Source organism: Eschrichtius robustus, chromosome 10 (genome assembly GCF_028021215.1).
Source record: "Eschrichtius robustus isolate mEscRob2 chromosome 10, mEscRob2.pri, whole genome shotgun sequence".
NCBI lineage: Eukaryota > Metazoa > Chordata > Mammalia > Artiodactyla > Eschrichtiidae > Eschrichtius > Eschrichtius robustus.
Genome location: NC_090833.1, coordinates 51,530,546 through 51,554,405, shown reverse-complemented (window position 1 = coordinate 51,554,405; position 23,860 = coordinate 51,530,546). Strand labels below are relative to the sequence as shown.

The following is a 23,860-nucleotide window of genomic DNA, read 5'->3' as shown; positions in this document are numbered from 1 at the left end:
ATTACAAGATGGATAAATCTCAAATGTATTGTGCTAAGTGAAAGAAGCCAGACTCAAAAGGCTATATGATTCCATTTATTCACTACATAATTCCATTTATGTGGCATTCTGGAAAAAGCAAAACTACAAAGACAGAATACAGATTAGTGACTGTCAGGGGCTGAAAACAGAGGGAGGGAATGACTACAAAGAGGCATGGGGAAATATTTTGGGGTGATGGAACTTTTCTGTGTCTGATTTTGGTGGTGGCTCCATGTGCTTGTCAAAATTCATAGAAATAAACACCAAAAAAGTGAATTTTACTGCATGTATTTCATTTAAAAAATGTACACACAAACACATGAACCCACACAAACATACTATGAAAAAGAGCACTTATTTAAAAAGAAGGCCTTGGGCTTCCCTGGTGGCGCAGTGGTTGAGGGTCCACCTGCCAATGCAGGGGACACGGGTTCGAGCCCTGGTCCGGGAAGATCCCACATGCCGCGGAGCAGCTGGGCCTGAGCACCACACCTGCTGAGCCTGCGCTCTAGAACCCGTGAGCCACGGCTGCTGAGCCCACGTGCCACAACTACGGAAGCCGGTGAGCCTGGAGCCCATGTTCCGCAAGGGGAGAAGGCACCGCAGTGAGAGGCCTGTGCGCCACAGCGGGGAGTGGCCCCCGCTTGCCGCAAGTAGCGGAAGCCCGCGCACAGCAACGAGGACCCAACTCAGCCAAAAATAAATAAATAAATAAATTTATTAAAAGAAAAAAAAAGAATGACAATGACTATAGTCACTGCAACACCCACCCACTGAAATGGACAGATGAGGTCACTGACCTCAAACCATAAATCACTACTGAGTGTGATGAAATCTGGTTGTAATTCTGGCTGCAGATTCTCATTTAAAACTCTCACAACCTACTTTGGGCGTTTTAACAGAGGAGAAAAGAGCACCGCGTCAGGGATGTCACTGGTAACTCTACGTGGCATGTGCTGTGCACAGATCACCGTGGGCACACAGCCAATCCTGTCTTTCAGAGACGTCAAACATTTCTGTGTGAAGCTTAGCTCAGCTACTTACCAGAGTTATTGCTTCCAGGCTAGATTAGGGAGTGTATCTGAAGTGAGTGAGTCCTTTGAAATGTGTAGAAAAACAAACTCTTAAATTTGGACACTTCTCCCTACTTGCATCATCTTCATAATATCCTGGAGGACAGAACTGAAAGAGTTTGAACTCTTCATTTTACAGGCCTGCCAGATGATGACTGCTCCTCTGTCCCTCAGCCCTTAAAAATACCTTGAACTTGCATTATTTCCAGCAGCTTAGAAAGCTCTCTCATGTGCATATCTGTCTGTGAGCTGGACTGAGCAGGCAGGCATCACCCTGTGGTATAATAAAGAATGTATCTGGCCTTTGTCCTTCTTTCCTGGCACAGAGCTTCAAAAACCCTTGGAATTTTCTAAGTGATAGAAGTGTCTTTGTTATTCTCATGAGGTAATTCATGGTGGGTCCCTAGATGGCTTCAGGATGGTGGCTGGTCATCGAAAAGAACGACCTTCTGATTAGAGATCTGAGACTCTGGGCCAGCCTGACTGCTGGGGTAGGAGGGGGCTGGAGATTGAGTTCGGTAATGTAGTTGATGATTTAATCAACCATGCCTATGTAATGAGACCCCAGTAAACACCCTGGACACCAAGGCTTGGTAGACTTCCCTGGTTGGTGAACACAGTGACATGCCAGGAGGCTGACGTGCCTGGATTCCACAAGGAGAGGGCATAGAAACTCTGGGATACGTCCCAGATCTTGCCCTATGTGTACCCTTTATCATGAAACTATAATCATCAGTGTAGCCCTTTTCTGAGTTCTGTGAGGCATTCTAGTGGGTTATCTACTGAGAGGTGCTATGGGAACCCACAAATTTGTATTTGTCTGGTCAGAAGTGCAAGCGGCCTGGGGTCCCACTTGAGGCTGGTGTCTGAAGTTAGGGCAATCTCTGCAGGACGAGCCTGTAACTGGTGGAGTCTGACCCTAACTCTGGGTGGTGAGCATCAGAATTGTACTGCAGTACACCCAACTGGGGGTGAGATAGAATACACCCTCACCTGAAAAGTGAGGAAACTGAAGTCCAAGCCCTTTTCATCATTCCTCCAACAGCACAATGACCCTGCACTTGGCTGAAAAGAAGGCCTCCACCAAATGCTGTCAGTGAGAAGTTTGTAGCTTTTCAACATATTTTAAATTGAGGATTCAAGGTTTTAATAGAAGGGTAATAAAGAGAAGTGATTAAAAGTGCAGGTTTGGGGGCTTCCCTGGTGGCGCAGTGGTTGAGAATCTGCCTGCCAATGCAGGGGACACGGGTTCAAGCCCTGGTCTGGGAAGATCCCACATGCCGCGGAGCAGCTGGGCCCGTGAGCCACAATTACTGAGCCTGCGCATCTGGAGCCTGTGCTCCGCAGCAAGAGAGGCCACGATAGTGAGAGGCCCGCGCACCGCGATGAAGAGTGGCCCCCGCTTGCCGCAGCTAGAGGAAGCCCTCGCACAGAAACGAAGACCCAACACAGCCATAAATAAATAAATAAATATTAAAAAAAAAAAAAAGTGCAGGTTTGGGACTTCCCTGGTGGCGCAGTGGTTAAGAATCCGCCTGCCAATGCAGGGGACAAGGGTTCGAGCCCTGGTTCGGGAAGATCCCACATGCTGCAGAGCAACTAAGCCCATAGGCCACAATTGCCTGCGCTCTAGAGCCTGCGAGTCACAACTACTGAAGCCCGTGCGCCTAGAGCCCGTGCTCCGCAACAAGAAAAGCCTCCACAATGAGAAGCCCGCGCACTGCAATGAAGAGTAGCGCCCGCTCACTGCAACTAGAGAAAGCCCACGCGCAGCAATGAAGACCCAACACAGCCAAAAATAAATAAATAAAAGTTTTTTAAAAAAGAATCTTCTTTAAAAAAAAAGTGCAGGTTTGAGGATGACAGACCCTGAGTCTGAATACTGGTTTTGACACTTGCATGATTTTGGAAAGTTGCTTACCCTTTCTTTTCTCATCTGTAAAATAGGAATAACAACACATTTCAAAAAGCTTTAGGAGGATGAAATGAAATGATGTAGTAAAGGGTCTAATGTAGTGTCAGGCACACAGATGATCTTTAATAACTGGTAGCTCCTATTATGATCCCTGCCTTTGAGTATTGTTTCTTTAAGACCTAACCAAATAGTAGTTAAACCGTAGACAAAAAAAATTTGGCTGCGTTGAAATGACTTGAAGAGTCCAGACAGAGGAGGTCATGTTATGTTTTTGGGTGAGGAACAAAGGGAATCAGAGCCTGATGGTTATTTTTTGCAATTTTCCCATACCTTGTTAGGGTCCAACTTGGTTTTGTCCACAGGAGCAGAGTCTTTTATCACTTCCACAAATTCTGCACCAAAACATTGACTATAAAATCCCTAGGCAAGAGAAACCAACAGATTATAAAGGTTATTTTACTATATTGCAACTCTTTGTCTCTCAGAAGTGGAATACGTTTGGAACAAGTGTAAGGGAGAATGTGCTCTTTGATTACTGAAAGTCCCTCTGAGCTAATGAGGCAAGTTCAGCATTTCCTGAGACAAAAATAAGAACATAAGGAAGTCCAGCATTGCAAACTGATATATGCTTCCCTATAAACTGTATGCTTGACATCTAATTCAACCAACATCATCATATTTCCTAAAGATGCTCCAGGGGCATGGAAATATTTACTTCTAGCCTTTTGTACCCTAGGGTTTTGGAGGTCACCAGGCTTCCCATAATGGGACAAACCACAGTGCACAGGAAGATAAAATATATGCCTCTAGTACTAAATTGGGGAAACATATTAGGGAACCAAGTGGCCTGGGGTCAATTGCTAATTCCTCTCATGAGCTGAATGACTTTGGGCAAGTCACCCAACCACTCTGAGCCATGGCTTCTTTGGGTCAAGTAAGGATTAAAGTCTCTTGTCTCATTTGGCATGGATGGATCAATTTGACAATGAAAGTGTTTTAAGTTTGACAGCCACGAAAGGGCATAAATTCAAAGCAATAGCAAGAAAGCAAAGAAGTGAATCTCTGGTTGTTGTCAGCAGTTCAGGGGACCCCAGTTATTCAGTCTGAGATGGTTTTGTTTTGAGGGCACCCCTTAACTTTCCTCCTGAGTTCTTAGTGCTTGGCCCTTTCAACGTCTGTTTCTTTTTTTCTCGCTTTTCTCTGTGTTGTTTCTCCTTTTCTCCAGCCTTTCCTCCAAGAACATGCTGCTCTCTTCTGCTACGTTACGGATCAAATGTAAACAGCAGGTTGGATAGGGGCTGCCAGCCCATGGAATGGGACACTGACTCTGATTATCCAAAGAGGGGTGCCCCTTGGTCAGCAGGGAGAGTTCATTTGTTCCAGGTCACAGTGGGCCTATAGTCAAGCATCTCCATGTCAGAAGTGGGAAGTGTCTGGTGACACCAAAAGGATGACCACAGCATTTTCTAGGGGTAATTTGATAATCTGGCCCTATGACTTCGAAGTCAAGATGACAAACTTCAAGCTGAAAAACTATTACTAAAATTTGGAAAGGTTTATAAGAAAGCACATGACACTGATTGAATTTGGATGCTCCTGAAAATATTCACCATATAAACTTACAAAGTTTGAAAAGTATGTACAGAATCTTAGGGGAAAGCTATCCTTATCTTGCTGTACCTCATGATCTCACCTAATATCTTGATATTATACAAGCAATGTGGGAAACTTTATATATGGATCAATGAGGAATCCATGACTCTTGGTTTTGTTGTAATGACCCACTCTGACCTGTTGGTGTAAAGTACACAATGTCAATCACCCGGAATCACTTGTCTTACCTCTAGTCTATGAGAGATCTCAGGAAGCTTGGTAATTGCAGGCTCTTTGTAAATGAATTCTTTCTCATCCAAGTCCCCAAATTTGGATCCATAGAAACCAACTCGAAAGTAGGTTCCAAACATTCTCTTGTGACCCTGATGAACAAAATAAGAAAACCTCTCCTTAGTTATGCAATTCATGAGGATCCATTGAGATGAGAGGGCAGGAGTCTTTTATTGTTGGGTTATAAAGCATTTTATTCCTGTGGCTAATACAAACAGAATTCACTCCTTTAAAATTTTTTTTAATGTTTATGGAATAAACTTGGGAAATAATAGCAAAAAAAAAAAAAAAATCCCATGAAAGATTTCTAGGACTTCTCTTAAGTGAATTTAAGATTTTCACATTCCTGGTTGTAAAGTAATTCAAGCTGCCTTCTTTCACGGTTTGAATTACGGTCCTCTGTCTATTCTCAGCCCTCTTCCGTTTGATAGGAGAGAGCTACAGTAATGATGTCCTTAAGGTAAATCACTCCCTAGAGAGGAAGGAGGGCTAAGCATCTCTGAGACACGGTCACCTGCTGCCAGATTATAGGACCTGTTAGCCAGGATCCCCCCGCTACCTTGCTAATGATGCTGTCAAAGGCCTTCTGCAGCTTTTCGTGGGTGGAGGTCAGCTTCCGGAAGTCTCGATGAGCTTCCAGGATGGGGATGACCAGCTTGTAGACCTCATTGACCGTCTCGTACAGTCCTCCCTTGGAAAGAGGAGAAAAAAATCAAAGAGAATTTAATCCACTGGAAACTTAAAAGAGCAACCAGAATGCCTTAGGCATTGGAGAATGGATTTATTACTGGCACCACAATATTTTATAGAGCAGGAATAAAGTCTGAGCATCTCTGGGATGGTTGTAGCATTCAAACTGAACTAGACACACTAAATGGTCCTATTTGATAATGTTAAGTTGGAAAAAGGGGTTTCCTGGGGAAAAAAATAGGACAGGAGACTGGCAACAGGAACTAAGAACAATTCAGGAAGGCAGCTTTAGCATATTTAAATGTCACCAGGGGTCCTCCTGTAGCCAGATGTTCATTGCATGCCTGAAAAGAGTTAGGGGTCTAACTACCTGGTTTTCTAGAATTCCAGGAAAAACAAGAGTATCTTGGACTTTATGTGAATTCTGAAAGGGAAAGCTGGAAAAAGAGAAGACAGTCAAAATAATAATTAAAATACATAGATTGTAGGATGGAAACTTGGAAATGAAAAGTAGAGAAGAAAGAAAAATATCAAGATGAAAACAAAACTGGATCAGCTAAACAGAGTGAAGTATTAAATATTTGCTTGGCTTAAAATTTGAGGGAGGGCTTCCCTGGTGGCACAGTGGTTAAGAATCCGCCTGCCAATGCAGGGGACGTGGGTTTGAGCCCTGGTCCGGGAAGATCCCACATGCTGCGGAGCAGCTGGGCCCGTGTGCCACAGCTGCTGAGCCTGCACTCTGGAGCCTGCGAGCCACAACTACTTAGCCCACGTGCCACAACTACGGAAGCCCGTGTGCCTAGAGCCCGTGCTCCGCAACAAGAGAAGCCACAGCAGTGAGAAGCCCGCGCACCACAACGAAGACTAGCCCCCACTTGCTGCAACTAAAGAAAGCCCACGAGCAGCAACGAAGACCCAGTGCAGCCAAAAATAAATAAATAAAATAAATAAATTAAAAAAAAAAAAACAAATTTGAGGGAGTAGGGAAACTATGAAAATGAAAATGAACAACATACTTTCTTCCCTGCCCTGAATCTCAATGACTTAATCTATGTATTTTTAATCTCTATATATTTTTCTCTTATTAGGAGTGTTTAGACCCAGATTAGGTTAACGAGGGGAGTCTCCGTGGCTTCCACTCCCACATTTCTCTGAGCTGTCCCTGGTCTGTGACAATCCTGAGGATTACTCAGCTGTCAGCTGAGTCCCTTTTTTCAAAGAGAGGGAAAATAAGAGAGTGAGAACATGCCTCGTGATTTATTGTGTAACCCTGGGCAAGCCATTTCCCCTCTTTGTGGCTTAGTTTCCACCTCTGTTAAATGGAAATAATACTGTGAAACTGCTGCCCAGCCAGTGAGCGTGCAGTGAAAACCAGAATATTGCAGTGGTGAAAGGCCTTCTTGCCTCCCTGAGAGCTGAGGCAATTTACATATGTCAAAGTCCTCCAGCCCCTCCCCTGCCCTGCATGCCCCTGCACGCCCCTGCATGCGGTGTCAGCATGAAGTGGGACTGGCTGCACGTTAAGACCGGCACGCAGGGCACCGACACCAGAGTCCGGGCTGACTGTGGAAGCCCGGACAGCTGTGTGCACTGACCGTGCTGAAGAGCTCGGCCGCCTGCTCCAGGAGGCCCACCAGGCCGCTCTCGGTGAAGTACCGGCCGGAGCACACCCCGTCCTCGTCCGGCGACAGGGTGTCATCAGAGACCGCAGACTCCTCCAGCACGTTGGAAGAAATATTCTGAAAGAGATCACAGTATGAGCCAGGAGAACAGGGGAATCCGACCAACAAAGGCACCACAGGAACCCATAATGCATGGAGGAGGAAGCCGTGGCTCCAAGGTCCTCACCATCCCTGATGATACAAGGTCTGTAACTCCACCCAGAAGAGCCTTTGGCTGCCACTCATTTTGAAAGAATGCACAGAACAAGTGGCCTTCAAAACTCAAGATTTTCTTTTCTTTTTAACTATTGGGAGATACAGAAAGGACACTTACTTCAATGTAACAATAGTTGAGTTGTTTTAGAGAAAGGACCCTAAGGGATGTCCAGCAGGGATCGTGGTTTTTAAAAGCCAAAGGCCAACAAACAGTTAACTAGCTCCTTGTTTCACCAGCTGAGTGACCCTCCGAAGTACTTGCTACGATGGACTTGGCTTTTAGGTGAACGGCCATAATATCATATGACAATTGCAAATGAGAAGGTCTTCTTTATGAAATCTTTATGGCAATGCAGCAGTTACTACTTTTTTTTCTCCCCCCAAACATTTTGTTCCTTTCTACAAACTTTTCTTTTACATAAACCATAGAGTTTAAAGTCTCATAGAGAATGCAGTGATCAGGGCCAGGATTAGGGTGAACAAGGTGAAAACAAAATTTAGGGAACACTCACTCTCAGGGTCCTGTAAGTCGTGACCCTGAACTTGCTTGACCCCAAGAGTGAGTGCTTCCTTAAATTCTGCACTTCATGTGCCTTACTCACCTCACCCCAGTTCTGGCTCTGGCAGTGACTCTCATACTTTTGACAGGTCAAGAATCATTTTCTTCAACCTGTCTCATGGATATAGAAGAAATGCGTATGGAACATAAAAGAAACTGGAAACCTTTGTAGCTTAGGACTTGCATACAGGTAGCACATTTGTCATTCCTTTTATGCCTACACTCATGGCAGACAGAACTAATTAATTATAGTACTCTTTTCCCTGAAGCTTGGATATGGTCTCAAAATTCTTCTCAGCATGGTACCCCATTCAGCCACTACCAACTGACCAGAGTTGGCTAGTGAAGTAAAATCTGTCTGCCTCTCGTCGGCCTGGCTAGCAAGATCAAGTGACTCATCCTTAGCAGTCAAGGAAGAGAGAGTTGTTACAGTCCTGTATCTTCATATCCAAAATTATAAGGTAGTTTTAGGAATACAGGAGGCTTTCAGAACCTTTTGTGGCCAGCCTTTCTTTCAAACCTGGTCTTTCTATTATGATGTTTCTGAATTGGAAATGATAAAAGGTCCAAGAGATTCAGTTGAAAGAATCTAATAACCCAAGAAATGAATACTGTTAGTATTGTATGCAATTTTCCACGTGTAGAGGAATATATTTGCAGTTATGCAGTCTTATTAGCTGTCGTCAGAGGGAAAAGATTCTGGGCAGACTTTCCTGGCTTCAGAATTAGGGAGGTGAAAGTAACAGCAGTTATGTGAGAATGTATCCATATCTACATTTGTGGAATAAATATTGTACTCTGGGGCACAGAATTTCAATGATCTCAGTTCCTTGGAATTCTGTGGCCTCAGAGTTATTTTCCTTGCACAGATTTATTTATCTCCAGTTTATAATTCTTTTCAAAAAATTCAATTTTACTGGAGCAGAACAAGGTTGAAAACTAAAGCACACAGCATTTAAGAAATCAACACCAGACATCTGTAGTTAATGCTGCCCAGAATTCCTTCATCCTTCTATAAAGTAAAGCCTCTTGAGAAACCATCCATAACTCCAGGTGTGGACCTCAACTCTGGCTCTGGCTCAGCCAATCACAGCATTCCATGTCTCTGGCCACTATGATTGGTTCAGAGATGAGCATATGACCCCGTCAGAACCAATAAGATGCACTGAAACTGTCTCTGCAACTGCTACAAATGAGGCATTTCTCTATTCTCCTGGACTTGAACCTGGGAAGATGTAAACATAAATATCTCTCAATGAGTGTGGGAAGCCTATGAATAATGAAGCTGACATAACAGAAAGCAGAGACAGGAAGTGATGATGACACTGAGGTCTGATGACATTGTTTGGACCCCTAGGTCCAGTTTGGCAGGTGCTACTCCAGACTCATCTCTCTCATGCAAGCTGATAAATTCCATTTTTACCTTAGGTCCGTCCGGGTTAGGTATTCTGTCACTTGCAAGCACACATTTCCAAAAAGATTTGGTATGTCTCATTTGAGAGAAAAGAGAATTGGCTCATAAGCATCAACATAATTTGGCTTCTCTTCTGTAGCTGAGAACACCTAACTCACCATGTTCTGTGTATTCTGAAGACCTCATTCTTCACAGTTCCTTCTGCTTCCCCCTCCCGTTCCCCATCTTTCTGAGCGTTCCATGACCCCCAGGCTGAGTCACGTGATAAACACTCACAGCATCTTGTCCCTCTTTATTACAGCATTTATCATAATTGAAATTGAATAAGAAATGGAAGAATTAGCTGTATGATGCCACTCTCCCTGGCTGGAATGTAAAGTTCATGAGGACAGAATAAGTGCTCAATAAATATCACCTAAAAGAATGAATACGTGGATAAAGAGCTATGAAAAAATAGAGCTATATGCTCCCGTGTAGGGACAATGTGGAGTTTTTCTGTTGTTTCTAGAATAACTATTCTACTCACCTTGGCATGACTTACTATAAGCAAATTAAAAAGAATTTATAAGCAATAGTAATGAAACAAGACAAGAGGTTGATATAATTCCACATTAAGTGTTAAACCCAGAGATTTCTGGTAATTGAAAGAGTAGCACTTATAATATTTATCCTTGCTAATATCATATGGCCAAAATAAATTTTACAAAAAAGCAAATATGTCTAAAATTGATTTTTATACCTTTCTTCATTTTTATGTGATTCAAAATCAGATGATTTTTTTATGCTTTTTGGATAAGAATTAAATTTTTGGCTTTATAATGAACATTCCTGAATTGAGAATAAAATTTGTTTGCTGAGAATAAAATGATAGAATAAATACTATTGTTACTGAAGACCATAAGAAAGGAGGAATTAGCAGTATGAGGCAATACCCAGATTGCCTGGTGAACAGTATTCAGGAAATCAGAAGCTCTTGGCTCTACCAGCAACAGTTTTTGTGCCTTACTCTATAAGCCTGGGAAAGCTACTCTGAATTGTCCTCTCTTTCTGGTTCACACAGCATCACAAAATTGTGTTGAAGAGCAACAATGAGAACAGAGCCTTTTATAAAATCAGTCATGAAAATTCAAACAAGAATAATCCAAACACTTGTAAATGACTTTGTGAGTCTGGCTTGAAAAGGGCTCTCTTACTGTACCATATTGTTACAGGTTTCAGGGATTGTCATTTCTACATATTATGCCTCTGAAAGTACTCGTAAAATTTTTTGTTTCCTCTAAAGACTGTTTTAAACTACTCAGCCAAAACAGTCCAAGTGGCCACTGAGCATCCCAGCCTGAACCAATTTTCAGGCCTAGCAGACAACTTCCCTCTGCTAACTATGGGTAATATTCAGCTCATCCTAAGACAGTATTGATTCAGCCCTTTTTTTCCCTTCCCAGGTCAATCTGGTTCTTTCTTTATTTAAAAATAAATTTATTTATTTATTTTATTTATTTTTGGCTGCATTGGGTCTTCGTTGCTGCGTGCGGGCTTTCTCTAGTTGCAGTGAGGGGGCTACTCTTTGTTGAGGTGTGCTTCTCATTGCGGTGGCTTCTCTTGTTGCGGAGCATGGGCTCTAGGTGCGCGGGCTTCAGCAGTTGTAGCTCGCGGGCTCGAGCATGCAGGCTCAGTAGTTGTGGCGCACGGGCTTAGTTGCTCTGTGGCATGATCTTCCCGGACCAGGGGTCGAACCCGTGTGCCCTGCATTGGCAGGCGGATTCTTAACCACTGCGCCACCAGGGAAGTCCCAAGTTGGTTCTTTCTTGATTTTAGATTAGTGAGGAGGATATTACAGAGTTGGGGAGTGTAATCAAAGGAATGGGCCCTGAGGGAAATAATTTCTCCAATATTTAGAAAAAATACTTTCACAGTTGTCAGTATACTGTGCCAACTACAAGTCTTTGAGACAGGGTTTAAATAACCTTAGAAAAGTTGCTGTCTCAGTTTATCTGTGAACTGGGAGTAATAATACCTTCTCTATCTGTCTGTTTCACTGGTTTATGGGGAAGGTCAAATGAAATCATGGACGTGAAAGTGTTTGGGAATGTCTAAAGTGCCTATCGACTCTACATTTATTGTAAACAATAATTTTTTTAAAAAACCCAAGATGGTAAAGCAATTAGAAGAGGCAAATTTAATACACTAAAGCAGGTTTTTTCAACCTTGGCACTATTGATGTTTGGGGCCAGATAATTCTTTGTGGTGGGCGCTATCCTATGCATTGTAGGGTGTTCAGCAGCATCCCTGGTTTATACCTATTAAGTGTCAGTAGCACCCACCTTCCCACCCTCAGTTGTAACAACCTAAAATGTCTTCAGAGACCGTCAAATGCCCCCAGTTGAGAACCATTGCATTAAAGGAAAAGCTAAACTTGCCCCACACCTGAAAGCTGACGCTGCCCACGGGCAGGTAGCTGTGGTCCTCCAACATGCTCAGATATTCAGCCACTAAGGCAGCCGCGTGCACCAGGCACATGGCAGCCTCTGTGTAGCACTTCCTCTTGGTGTGCTTCTCCGCCATGTTCTGGAGCCAGGTCAGCCGCAGATCAGGAGATGTCTGGTAACTCTTGGCAATTCTGAAGATGGGTTGAGAAAGTTTCAAGGACAACGGGTTAGTGACACTGTTTTTCCATGGTGTATGGCCACTTTTTTTCCCTTTAAGAGTTTTGCCTACATGTTCAGAGAATGAGAGAAAAGGCAAACGTCTATCAGTCCAGCTGTTTTCATTCCACCTTTGGGGTGTGCAGGATGCCAAGGATGCTATGATTTAGTTAAAGATTTATGGGGGGAAAAAAAACCCTGATAAAATGATGTCTATTTGAATGGAGCTCTAGCAATTTTCTTCTTTTCTCGCAAAAAAATAACAGAAGACAGAAGTACTATCCTTCTTATGACATCGCATCAGAACAATTTTGCCTTTGTAAGTAGTTTCTCCTAAAACAAGGACTATAAGACAAAATTTTAAACGACAGAGTAAAATATGATTTCTAAATAAAACTTCCATGTATGTCTGAATGTAAGTGGAAAAACATTTCAGAAATAATTCATGTAACAGTTGATAGTTCTTTTCTCTCATTCTATGGTAAGTAGAAAATAATTTCAAAAAATAAGTACCTCCCTTTAATTTAGGGAGATCTTTCTGAAAACGTGTACATGAATCAACACCCTCTGAATGGTGATTTTCTACCAATTTCTAAGTACAGTTTTGGATGTCAGCCAAAACAGTGTACCCACATTTCCTGTGATCATTATAGTCATAAGAACTTCATAGTGACAAACCCTAGATCCTTAAGTGACACCCTTTTGATTTTACCAGAAGAGTTTACCTGTACATGAGATCCATAAGCATCTCAGGATCTTCCTGAAATTCCCTCATTTTCACTGTGTCATATAAGATGCTATTCAGATTGCAGAGGAGTTCTTCCACCTGCAAAAAAAAGTGTACACCCCAAACAGTCTCAGCTTTGTAGTCCATGGTAACAAGTTAGGATGCATTGAAAGTCCAAGGGGCAGCCATGGACAGGCTTCGCTAAGACAGGAGAGATCACAGGTGAGGGGAGTCTAGACTGGATCCTCTTTGACCTCACCTTTGCAGGTCCAGGCACTTCCGAGGCCCAGATGTGAGTTGGCCCTTGGGATCCATGAATTAGTCCTGAATCGTTATACTATCTTCCCTTTCCAACACCTTTTTGGTTAAATTAGTTTGAACTAGTTTCAGTTATTTGCAACCTGAAAGCCCTCAACTGTACTCTGGAACATCAGGGCTTTTTATACCAAGTAGGAGGCATCTTAGGACCTCAGCTTAGATTCCATATAATATATAGCATAATATGTTATATAATTATCTGTATCATATGACATAATTATAATATATATATTTCACAAAAATTATATAATCTATAACTACATGTTATGTAATATATGGAATTATATATTACATACATATATACACGCACATATATATGTATGTATAAGTATGTATATGTATGTGTGTGTATATACACACATACAAGTTTATAACTGGCCGATCACACACAAGGCATGCTCTTCAGTCTACCTGCATGGGGAAAGGAGTGGTCTGCATGTCTGTGTCCTCTTCCGCATAGGCCAAGATTGTCCTCAAGGATCTTCTCAGGTACTCCTCATTAAAGTCTGGCGCTTTTCCCACCAAAGATGCCAGAGACATGGTTACTTGCATCTTTACTCTTGCAAAGTTCTGAGTCAGGAAAAAATAATGATGGAACAAATAAGAGGCACTCAGCTAGTAGATAATTGAAGGCAGTAGAGCCAGATACCAATAACTCTCTGGTGTTTCTTTAACCCAGTCTCAATCATTTCCTTTTTTTCCCAATGAAATATGAGCTATACTTTGCTCAAGATTCATACTGTTGTTTAACTGGTTTAAATGGCTATTGCCCTGACATAAATCTGTCAGTTCCCTTTAAATTTTCATTGAGGACCTGGCCAGCTCCGTGCAGCAAGGCTGGAAGGTTCCTACAGAGTTGGGTCACAGGATGTCTCCCTTTGTGTCAAGATTCCTCTTCTTGGAACTTTATTTAAACTGCAAGGAGGAACAGGATCTATATGGGCAAGATTTCTGAGATTTCTGGACTCTGGGAAGGCAGCAACTTTGTTTCTCCTTTCCCTCCAGGCCCATGGAAAAGTATGGCTATTCCAAGGGCCTCTGGCCTCTGAGGAATGTCCTAAAGGCTTTTAAATAGTTATACCTAATACATTCTGAGGGCCCTGCCTTTCTTCCATGGGCCAAGTTATCTTTTCATATCAGTTGAGCATGCTCATTAACGTGACCACAAATGTAAATTCCAAAAGAACATACTAAAATCTAGACAAACTAAGACTGTGCTGTAATAAAGCTGAATTCCAAAGGCTGCTAAGCTTCAATTAACACTCAGGTGCAGATGATAGCGATCATTTCAAATTCTCTTCCACAGGTCATCCTGGTACCAATCAGATTTTAGAAACAGGACAAACTCTTCTGAAGTCCTAATTCTGTTGTATTTTTTTTCCCACAGATGACAACCTTGAATCTACACATATCTGTTCATTTCTTATTGAAACACACGGATGGAAACCACTGCATTCATCAATCTTAATAGTTTCCTTCTAGATGCAAATTCAAACAAAAGCTGCCATCCATCTACATGCCCAACTGTTTCCTTCCCACGTGGCAGAAGTCAACGGCAACACTGCACACTTTTCCTCCCCCAGGGCTTCGCATTGACTCTCTCTGCTGATTCTGGGTCGCCCTGGGCGCTTACGCTGGTGGCTCCAAAGCTGAACCTCATGAGGAGGTAGAGAGTGGCGCAGGCTTGGCTCCGGGCCACGTCCATGCTGCTGCTGCAGTGATGCAGCACTCGCTGACACAGGTCCGCGCACTGCTCCACTTCCTCCTCAAACAGCAGGTCGCCGAACTAGGAGAGACACAGGGGCCATAAGACATCACTCGGCACGATCGTACGCTTTCTGGACTGGATGCCTGTTGAAGTATGGAAATGGCTGCTTGGACAAGCAAAAAGCCCACAAGAATTAATGCGTTGCTCCATAAAGATGATGAGTTACTTGAATCAGAAGATGCAGTGAAGCAACGGAGTCGACTTAAGATCTCATTATGAACTGCTCAGCTAAGATCAGGGCTGCATAATTAGCTGCACGGTCAGCCAGGCTGCCTTCCCTGGTGAAGTCCCAACTCTGAAGGAATTAGCCTGAGTTTACTGGGTTCCCTGGAAATTACTGGTGACTAAGAAAGAGCAAATGATCCTGACGGCTGAGAGCAGAGGGATTCCACTTTATTTTCTTTTTCTCCCCACCTCCGCCACGGCCACGCTGCACGGCTTGCAGATCTTAGTTCCCCGACCGGGGATTGAACATGCGCCCCCTGCAGTGGAAGCGCAGAGTCTTAACCACTTGACTGCCAGGGAAAGTCCGGGGATTCCGCTTTCTAAATGTAAAAGATACCAGATAGAAGGCATCAACGGAGATTTTCAATAAAGGGGAAGATAGGAGTCTGCAATAGACTGTTTTACCTCAGGAAAATCTATATTCTTCAGGCTATGAGAAATGTATTTCTAAACTTTCTGCATTTTATGACGTGACATTTTGTAAGATTTACCAATGGAAGTCATGTATAGGAATTGAATCTCACTCAGATAAGGTGCTAAAGAAAAAGGGTGAAAAACAAAGGTGCTCAACTGATTTCCACTCTCATGTCTTCAGTGAGTGGCCATTTCAAATTTCTATAGTTGGGCCCACATTTCTAGTGTGAGAGGCACTGTTTTTCCTCTTCATGGTGAGTCCTGTAGAATCAGTGTACCTGCTTCCTTCCTAATGAGACTTAAGACTTTTACCGCAGTGTCACTTAACACAGTGGTCTGCAGGTTTTGGTGCACCTGAAGCAAGAAACGTGAAGCTAGATTGATGAGAATCTTAACTCTTAATTAAGAGTAAGAAAGCAAGTGTCCCACGTTTACCTTGGCAATGAGAGCACGGAGAGTCGCAAAGCAGTGAGTCAGGTAGGTGGTGCTCTGATCACAGCTCAGAGAATTCACCAGGACTCTTAGCACGCCTCCCAGCAGGCTGTCTTTACAGTCCAGAGCCGAGCTTGCCTGGGGGAACAGAACAGCATCAGTGAATCCCTGTGCTGTGCCCATGAACTGAAGGGGAAGACACAGGTGGGTGCTCTTGGCAATTAGCACAGTGATGCTGTTTCATCTCTCTCCGTCTATGATCTTAAGGGTTTGGGAAAGCACCCCATGTATCGTCCACTACCAGGAGAGCTGAAGACCTATTTCCACGTGACTTTATTCCAAAACTCCCAATTGATTTGGGATTTATGCCTAATTCTGGGCTGCTAAACCAAGTTATAAGGTACACCTTCCCCCAACCCTGGGCAACAGCTTTTGGAATGTTCTTTCCTTGTATACAAGGCACAGCTTTTCTTGTGGGCTTTCAAACCACAACTGTGGGCTTCCCATTACACTAGGGGCTGCTTGTGGCAGTGATGTTTCTAAATAGAAGCTTATTTATCAGCTGCAGCAGGACTAATGTCCCCAAAGACAATGATAAATAAGTTTCAGCTTCCTTTGAAAACTGCAAATACATTTTGAGGACTGGGGTTAAGAATATAGCACTCAAAGCAGTATTGTATAAAGATATAATCAACATGATGCCAAGTCTTTATCAAAGGTACCATATACTTTTGGTCTTTATTTTTGTACAATAATCACTTTTTAAAAGATAACTTAAAAGTTGGATTACTAAGTTCAACTATGTTTCGACAATATTTCTTCTTCTAGCCCTCTAATAAATGATTTTTCATTGGAAACACGTAAGGACTCATTTTTCAGGTTAACTAAAAACCCATTATCACCTAGATGTCTTGAGAATTTCCAGAAGCATTCACTTAGAAAATGAAATTAGTATGGTGAATTGTATTACTATAAAGTTCACATTGATATAACACTTTTGTACAGCAGGGATGGCAAATTCATGGTACAAATGATTTTTCTTCACTAATTTGTGTCCAAAACAGACATCATTAATCACACTTCGCACTCCTTTTACCTAGCCCGGTCATAATCTTAGCTCCCATACAGACATCAACCATAATTCAAATGGAGTTGACCTATCAAAAAAAAAACCTACCACCCCTATTCTAGACACTGAACTATAAGCCCACCACCTGCATTATAAACTTTGCACATGCGCAGGCAGATTTAACTACGGGAGTCAGTCTGTCAAGCACCTAACTCTTTCCAAGCAAGCTTCAAGTCAATGAATCCAGAAGGATGTTCGGTAAGTATCTCTGGAATTTGTAAGGTGGACACTATTGTAAATGGTAAACTTCCCAACTTCATTTAAACAAAAAGCATTTCATATCACGTTTATTTCTTTCACCATTTTCCATAAAGAATTCTTTATTAAATTCTAGTAAACATATTCATGTTGAATAGATCAGGTGTCTGTTGTCCTCACCTGGATAATGTTTTCCTGCATATCCAGGATGATTAAATTTGCTTCGGTAGCTAGATTGCCACTGATCAAGGCTTCTTGATCTAACTCTGCTTTTGTTCTAAGAAACAAAAAGAGGTCAAATTAAAGTGCATATCAAATCTGGCCATTTCCCAATGATGGTAATCTATATTCCAAGTGTAAAGAAATCTTCTGAAGAGTCAATCTTGAAGTGAAAACAAAGCAGCTGGTTACTGGTAACTAAGGAATATAGATGCCTTCTGTAATTGGTGTCTGGTTAAAAAGGCTTTCTAGGTAAAGTCTCCAGGCCATCCCCATCCCCCCTATTATGAATAATGATGACAATTATAAAAATAACAAAAAGGGTAAAAAGCAATTATTGGTTATTACTAGCAGTTAGGTCAGCCAATCAGATTGGTGCTTAAAGCTTCAGGGTCATTCTTGCATTTCACCCGTGAGAGCCATCTCCTGAACTGAGCCAAGAAGCCTAGATCTGAGCCAAGAAGCCTAGCTTGGCAACAGCTAGAGGAGGTGAGACTAGGTGTGATGTGAATTTGGCTAATCGCGATGCTGCTTGATTAGGAAAGGATGATGTTTCAGAACTGGGTCAGGGAAGAGTCAGTGTCTTGACTTTCCAAAGACTGCCTTGGGGTTGCAGAGTCAAGTATGGGCCTTTTGTCCTTTTCCACTGGGAAGCAAGGTTGCATTCCTGTGGGGCAGGCCATCTAACATCCTGCTGGACGTCATTGGTTATTAGCCACGAGGGAGTGGGAAATTACCTGGTGCTGCTTCTCTATTAGGTTCCTTCTTAAAGAATCGGAACATTTTATGCATTAATTTATCCATTCTCATAAAGTCCAAGTGAAGCTGGAAAGAGACATTTTGTATCTCCTAAATATAGTGGCTAGGAAAGGAAAGTGTGAAGAATTAACTTTCCCAAGATGTCCCAGTGGCCAACGTGTTGCCATAGGGGTTGGGGCATCCTGATACGAGCTTAAAACTCTTGGTCCGGGATAATCACTTAGCTGTGCTTGAGTCCCCTTCACACAATGATGGGGGCATTGCTATGGCTTACATACCATCAAGGGCTCAGAATAAATATTTCCCTGCATAATTTTATTTATTTATTTTATTTTATTTTAATTTAATTTTAATTTTTACTTTTGGTTGTGTTGGGTCTTCGCTGCTCTGTGTGGGCTTTCTCTAGTCGTGGCGAGCGGGGGCAACTCTTCGTTGCAGTGCACGGGCTTCTCATTGTGGTGGCTTCTCCTGTTGCGGTGCACAGGCTCTAGGCGTGCAGGCTTCAGTAGTTGTGGCGTGTGGGCTCAGTAGTTGTGGCTCGCAGGCTCTAGAGCACAGGCTCAGTAGTTGTGGTGCACGGGCTTAGCTGCTCCTCGGCACATGGGATCTTCCCAGACCAGGGATCGAACTCGTGTCCCCTGCATTGGCAAGCGTATTCTTATCTGCTGCACCACCAGGGAAGTCCCTTCCCTGCGTTTTAAATGTTTTCACTATGGAGAACAGTATGGAGGTTCCTTAAAAAACTAAAAATAGAACTACCATACGACCCAGCAATCCCACTACTGAGCATATACCCCGAGAAAACCATAATTCAAAAAGAGTCATGTACCACAATGTTCATTGCAGCTCTATTTACAATAGCCAGGACATGGAAGCAACCTAAGTGTCCATCGACAGATGAATGGATAAAGAAGATGTGGCACAGGGGCTTCCCTGGTAGTGCAGTGGTTGAGAGTCTGCCTGCCAATGCAGGGGACACGGGTTCGAGCCCTGGTCTGGGAAGATCCCACATGCTGCGGAGCAACTAGGCCCGTGAGCTCCGCAACAAGAGAGGCCGCGATAGTGAGAGGCCCGCGCACCACGATGAAGAGTGGTCCCCGCTCGCCGCAACTGGAGAAAGCCCTCGCACAGAAACGAAGACCCAACACAGCCAAAAATAAATAAATAAATAAAGAATTATTAAAAAAAAAAAAAAAGATGTGGCACATATATACAATGGGATATTACTCAGCCATAAAAAGAAACAAAGTTGAGTTATTTGTAGTGAGGTGGATGGACCTAGAGTCTGTCATACAGAGTGAAGTAAGTCAGAAAGAGAAAAAGGAATACCGTATGCTAACACATATATATGGAATCTAAAAAAAAAGAAAAATGGTCATGAAGAACCTAGGGGCAGGACGGGAATAAAGACGCAGATCTACTAGAGTATGGACTTGAGGAAACGGGGAGGGGGAAGGGTAAGGTGGGACAAAGTGAGAGAGTGGCACGGACATATATACACGACCAAATGTAAAATAGATAGCTAGTGGGAAGCAGCTGCATAGCACAGGGAGATCAACTTGGTGCTTTGTGACCACCTAGAGGGGCGGGATAGGGAGGGTGGGAGGGAGGGAGACGCAAGAGGGAAGAGATATGGGGATATATGTATATGTATAGCTGATTCACTTTGTTATAAAGCAGAAACTAACACACCATTGTAAAGCAATTATACTCCAATAAAGATGTTAAAAAATTTTTTTTAAAAATTAAAAAAAAATGTTTTCACGCTTAGGATAGGCTCTGTGGTCCCAAGCTGCTCTACATTTTTTCCTCATTCTCCAAATGATAATATTTGTGTAAAATAAGTGAAATTTAAAAGCTACTTTTTATTAATTTACTGGAGGTTTAGATTTAGAGTAAAGCTATCCAAAAGAAACATAATGGGGGCCACATGTGTCATTTTCTATTTTGTAGTAGCCACACCAAAAAACACAAAAAGACACAGGTGAAATTAATGTTAATATATTTTATTTAACCCAATATATCAAAAAATAGTCAATGTGCAATCACAATAAAACTTACTAATGAGATATTTTACATTCTTTTATTTGTGCTAAGTTCAAAATCTGGCATGTATTTTTCACTTATAGTACTACCTTGGCTATTGTACTGGACAGTGCAGATCTAGAGTGACCTAATCTGGATTTTTTTTCCCAAATTTTTAAATTGTGGTAAAATACACATAACACAAAACTTACCGCCTTAACCATTTTTAAGTGTACAGTTAAGTACATTCATATTGTTATGCAACCATCACCACTACTAATTTGATTTTTAAAAAGCCATTTTTTTTAAAACGATGGTTCTCAAATTTGACTACACAAGAATCACCTAGGGAGTTTCACCACATACTGATTTCTGGGTCCCGCTGCTGGAGATTCCAAACTAATTGTCCTGGGGTACACCTGGGCACTGGGAGATTTAAAAGCTCCCCAGGTGATTTTAATGTACAGCCCAGCTTGAAAATGACTGCTCTAAAAGAAACAGAGCCAAAATAATTGAAAAGTGATCTGAAAGAAAAAGGTGAAAGACACCACTATTATAATTACAAAAGTTTTCCAAATAGCTTAATTTAGCAGTTACAATTTTACTATGTTTTCTCTTTTAAAAAAAATCACCCCTGAAGATGATCAGAGGAGAATCATTAGCTCTGATTATGAGCAGCCCATCCCTTAGGTCAGGGCTGAGACTTGACCTGGAGGGGTTTGGTGCACCCTGCATGGAAAGTCTCAGTATTGTGTTGTTTCTGCAGCAAAAGGGAAAGGTTTCCCCAAACATCCACTCACACAGCCCAGGCAAACATGCTTTGTTAGGCTCTTCTTTTAATCTCATGGCGTAGATGGCCTAACCACCCAGGCAGTTCTGTGGCAGCTAACTACATACAATATTTCTTTAATTTTTGGGGGGCGGGGGGCGGGTTTCATTGCCTGAACTAGAACTTATGCACTCTCAGAACCATATATCTTATAAATCAGTTCAGGGAACTTAGAACAAGCATAAAATACCCAAACCAAATGGATATTATTCATAAGACCAACAACTGGGCCGTGCAAGTAACACATTCAATAAAAATATTTACCTCCTTAATGTTTTAAAATAAATTTGACTCCCAGAAGTCCCATAAGTGAGCCAGAATGATTCATTCTTGTGGTAACAACCAAGATAGTAACATATTTATTTACAAAACAACATTGCTACTCAAGTCTGCCCCATCTCCCACCCCTCCTTATGATGGGTGCTTTATACACCATGGGGATACCCTACCTATGCCTTGTCAAGTGTGTGTGTGGGGGGGGGGCGGGGGGGGAGGTGTCTTTAGCCATATAATGTTTTGCCAGTGAACCCTAGGATTCATTAGGCTACCTGTTGCTAAGAGGAGCAGCAGATATGTGTTATCTATTCAATTTCATTTTAGCACTCATATGTCCAAATTGCTGCACATATAGCAATATGTATATAGCATATATTGCAATCCAAGCAGGATTTTTCTTCTTTCATTTCATTTTAGCATTGTTTTCTGATAATATATCATAATACACATCCATTGTAGGACACACAGCAAAGTATAAAAAGGAAAACATCATTTACACATATTCTCAACACCCAAAGAAAACCATGGTTAATGTTTTGGTAAATTTCCTTCCAGTCTTTTAAAAATGTATTTACTATGTGTAGCTGGAGAGTTAAGATTATACTCTAAAAACAAGTATCTGTTCTGCTTTGTTTACTTAACATTATATCATAAGCATTTCCCATATCATGAAAATGATTTGAAAACATTTAAATGCCAATCTAATATTTCATTACATATTTCCCTATTCTTAAGCATTAAGAATGTTCCAGTTTTTTTACAATTTTACGTAATGCTGACATAAATGTCCCTGAATATACATCTTTGTACACATTTCTGGAGTGTAAATATGGATTGAAATGATGTGGTCCTGGGTACCCTGTCCTGCCTCATCAGCAGCTTTTCTTAAGCTAGCTGAGATTGCTAAATATTAGTTTTCTTTAAATGCTTATCAGTGTGATAAATGTTTAAGGGCTGGAAATCATAACTCTTTATACCTTTGATTATCCTGGGTCCCTGGATGAACTGAATTTACACAGATAATGATGTTTCATTTTCTTACCCTTGGAAGGATGTAGTTGTTTCAGTAATACAAGTAGCCTGGGAAAAATAGTTTTGAACTTTAGGTAAAAGTAGCACAAAGTTGCTGAGTGACTTACTTATCTAGCTTCTCATTAGCTTGCCGCCAATGTGTCTGCTCTTTCCTCCATCTCAAATTTTCATTTAGGCCTGGAAATCGGTCATTCCCTAGGAGTTAAGAAATGCACGACAGGAATTTGATTAGCAGCAGCAAGATAACCAGAAGTTCCGGAACAAGCTCAGCTGAGAGGACTCAGCATCACTTCTCTGGCTAATTAGAATCCATGCTGGGTGCTGGTGGGAGACAAAGCCCACAACCAAGTCCGGGCTGACCTGCTCTTTGATTGACAGGCTAGAGCTTAGAAGAACACCTGCCCTTCTGGAGTGTCAGCAAGCACATTTCTCATGAACACAGGGTTCCAGTGAAATTGGGGGTTCTCCCTGAATTACTGAAAAGGAGAGTGTTTGTGTAGAATGAGGGTGTCCAACCACCACTGAAAAAGCTCGTCTCCTTCCAAGTTCCCTACCATGGTGTCCCATTGCTAGAAGGAGCTGTCACTCTGTTTTTCTTGAGCACAGTGACTAAGACTGAGGGTGCCTGAACACTTCACTCTATCCTACAGAGAAGAGCTCAGCTTCTTGGAGATCATTCCTAATGTGGTGAGATCCCTGGAGGACTGGAACACTCTGAGACCATTGCGAGGACTGGATCCATTCTAATAGTGCCCTGCATGATTTGAGAAGATGACCTTGGAACCAGAACTATCCAGTAGAACTATCTACATAGACTACTCAAATATCCCGGGGAGAAGTGTCAGCCTTGAGGGAGACACCATTAATCTCATCCTATGACTCACGTTCTTGGACAGGACCTTTTACCACCAACAAGTTTTAAACAGAAGATGCCATTTGAGGACATTTCCAGGGTTCCTGTGATCTCAGGAAAGGAGCTTTCCCTTAGAGGAATGGGGCTAACATCACATACATCTTGCACAGAACCCCAGAAACTGCTTGTCTCTATTACCATAACGTCTTAAGAAAGTGATGGTGTCTACTCATCATGTGGGGAGGACACTCCTTCCCACAAAGGGTACAAAGCTCTGCTGACAGCAGGGAAGGGCCGATCCAACACACCTGGAGCCCGGCAGCGCCGCATCATCTCCCCTCTGGCTCCTTCCCCACGGAGCAAAGCCTCTTCCAGCCTGGCCTTGACATCCCTCGACTTCTGCAGAACTTGGGTACTGACTCTGTCAGAACTCTGTTTTCCCTGGATCGGACAGAAGCAGAAGGACATTAAGTTTGGTGAGATCTCTGTTCATGGGGAGAATCCTAAAGACAGAACACTTCATGGTGACATCAGCCAGTTTGGACATGTGCTACACAGACATGCCCCTAAGGCTGAAATCC

At 42.4% G+C, this 23,860-nt stretch overlaps 1 protein-coding gene across 1 annotated transcript in view; it reads right to left on the bottom strand.

Moving 5' to 3' along the window:
• The window catches only part of DOCK8 (dedicator of cytokinesis 8), a 220,983-nt gene that overhangs the window by 17,192 nt on the left and 179,931 nt on the right, over positions 1 to 23,860 (bottom strand). The window contains exons 32-43 of the mRNA XM_068551869.1: positions 23,588 to 23,720; positions 22,534 to 22,621; positions 17,467 to 17,563; positions 15,963 to 16,097; positions 14,754 to 14,906; positions 13,532 to 13,690; positions 12,801 to 12,901; positions 11,858 to 12,050; positions 7,179 to 7,322; positions 5,453 to 5,584; positions 4,851 to 4,985; positions 3,340 to 3,429 (exon numbers count right to left, since the gene is read on the bottom strand). Coding sequence (XP_068407970.1) covers positions 3,340 to 3,429; positions 4,851 to 4,985; positions 5,453 to 5,584; positions 7,179 to 7,322; positions 11,858 to 12,050; positions 12,801 to 12,901; positions 13,532 to 13,690; positions 14,754 to 14,906; positions 15,963 to 16,097; positions 17,467 to 17,563; positions 22,534 to 22,621; positions 23,588 to 23,720 — 1,560 coding nt within the window. The remainder of the gene's footprint in view (positions 1 to 3,339; positions 3,430 to 4,850; positions 4,986 to 5,452; positions 5,585 to 7,178; positions 7,323 to 11,857; positions 12,051 to 12,800; positions 12,902 to 13,531; positions 13,691 to 14,753; positions 14,907 to 15,962; positions 16,098 to 17,466; positions 17,564 to 22,533; positions 22,622 to 23,587; positions 23,721 to 23,860) is intronic.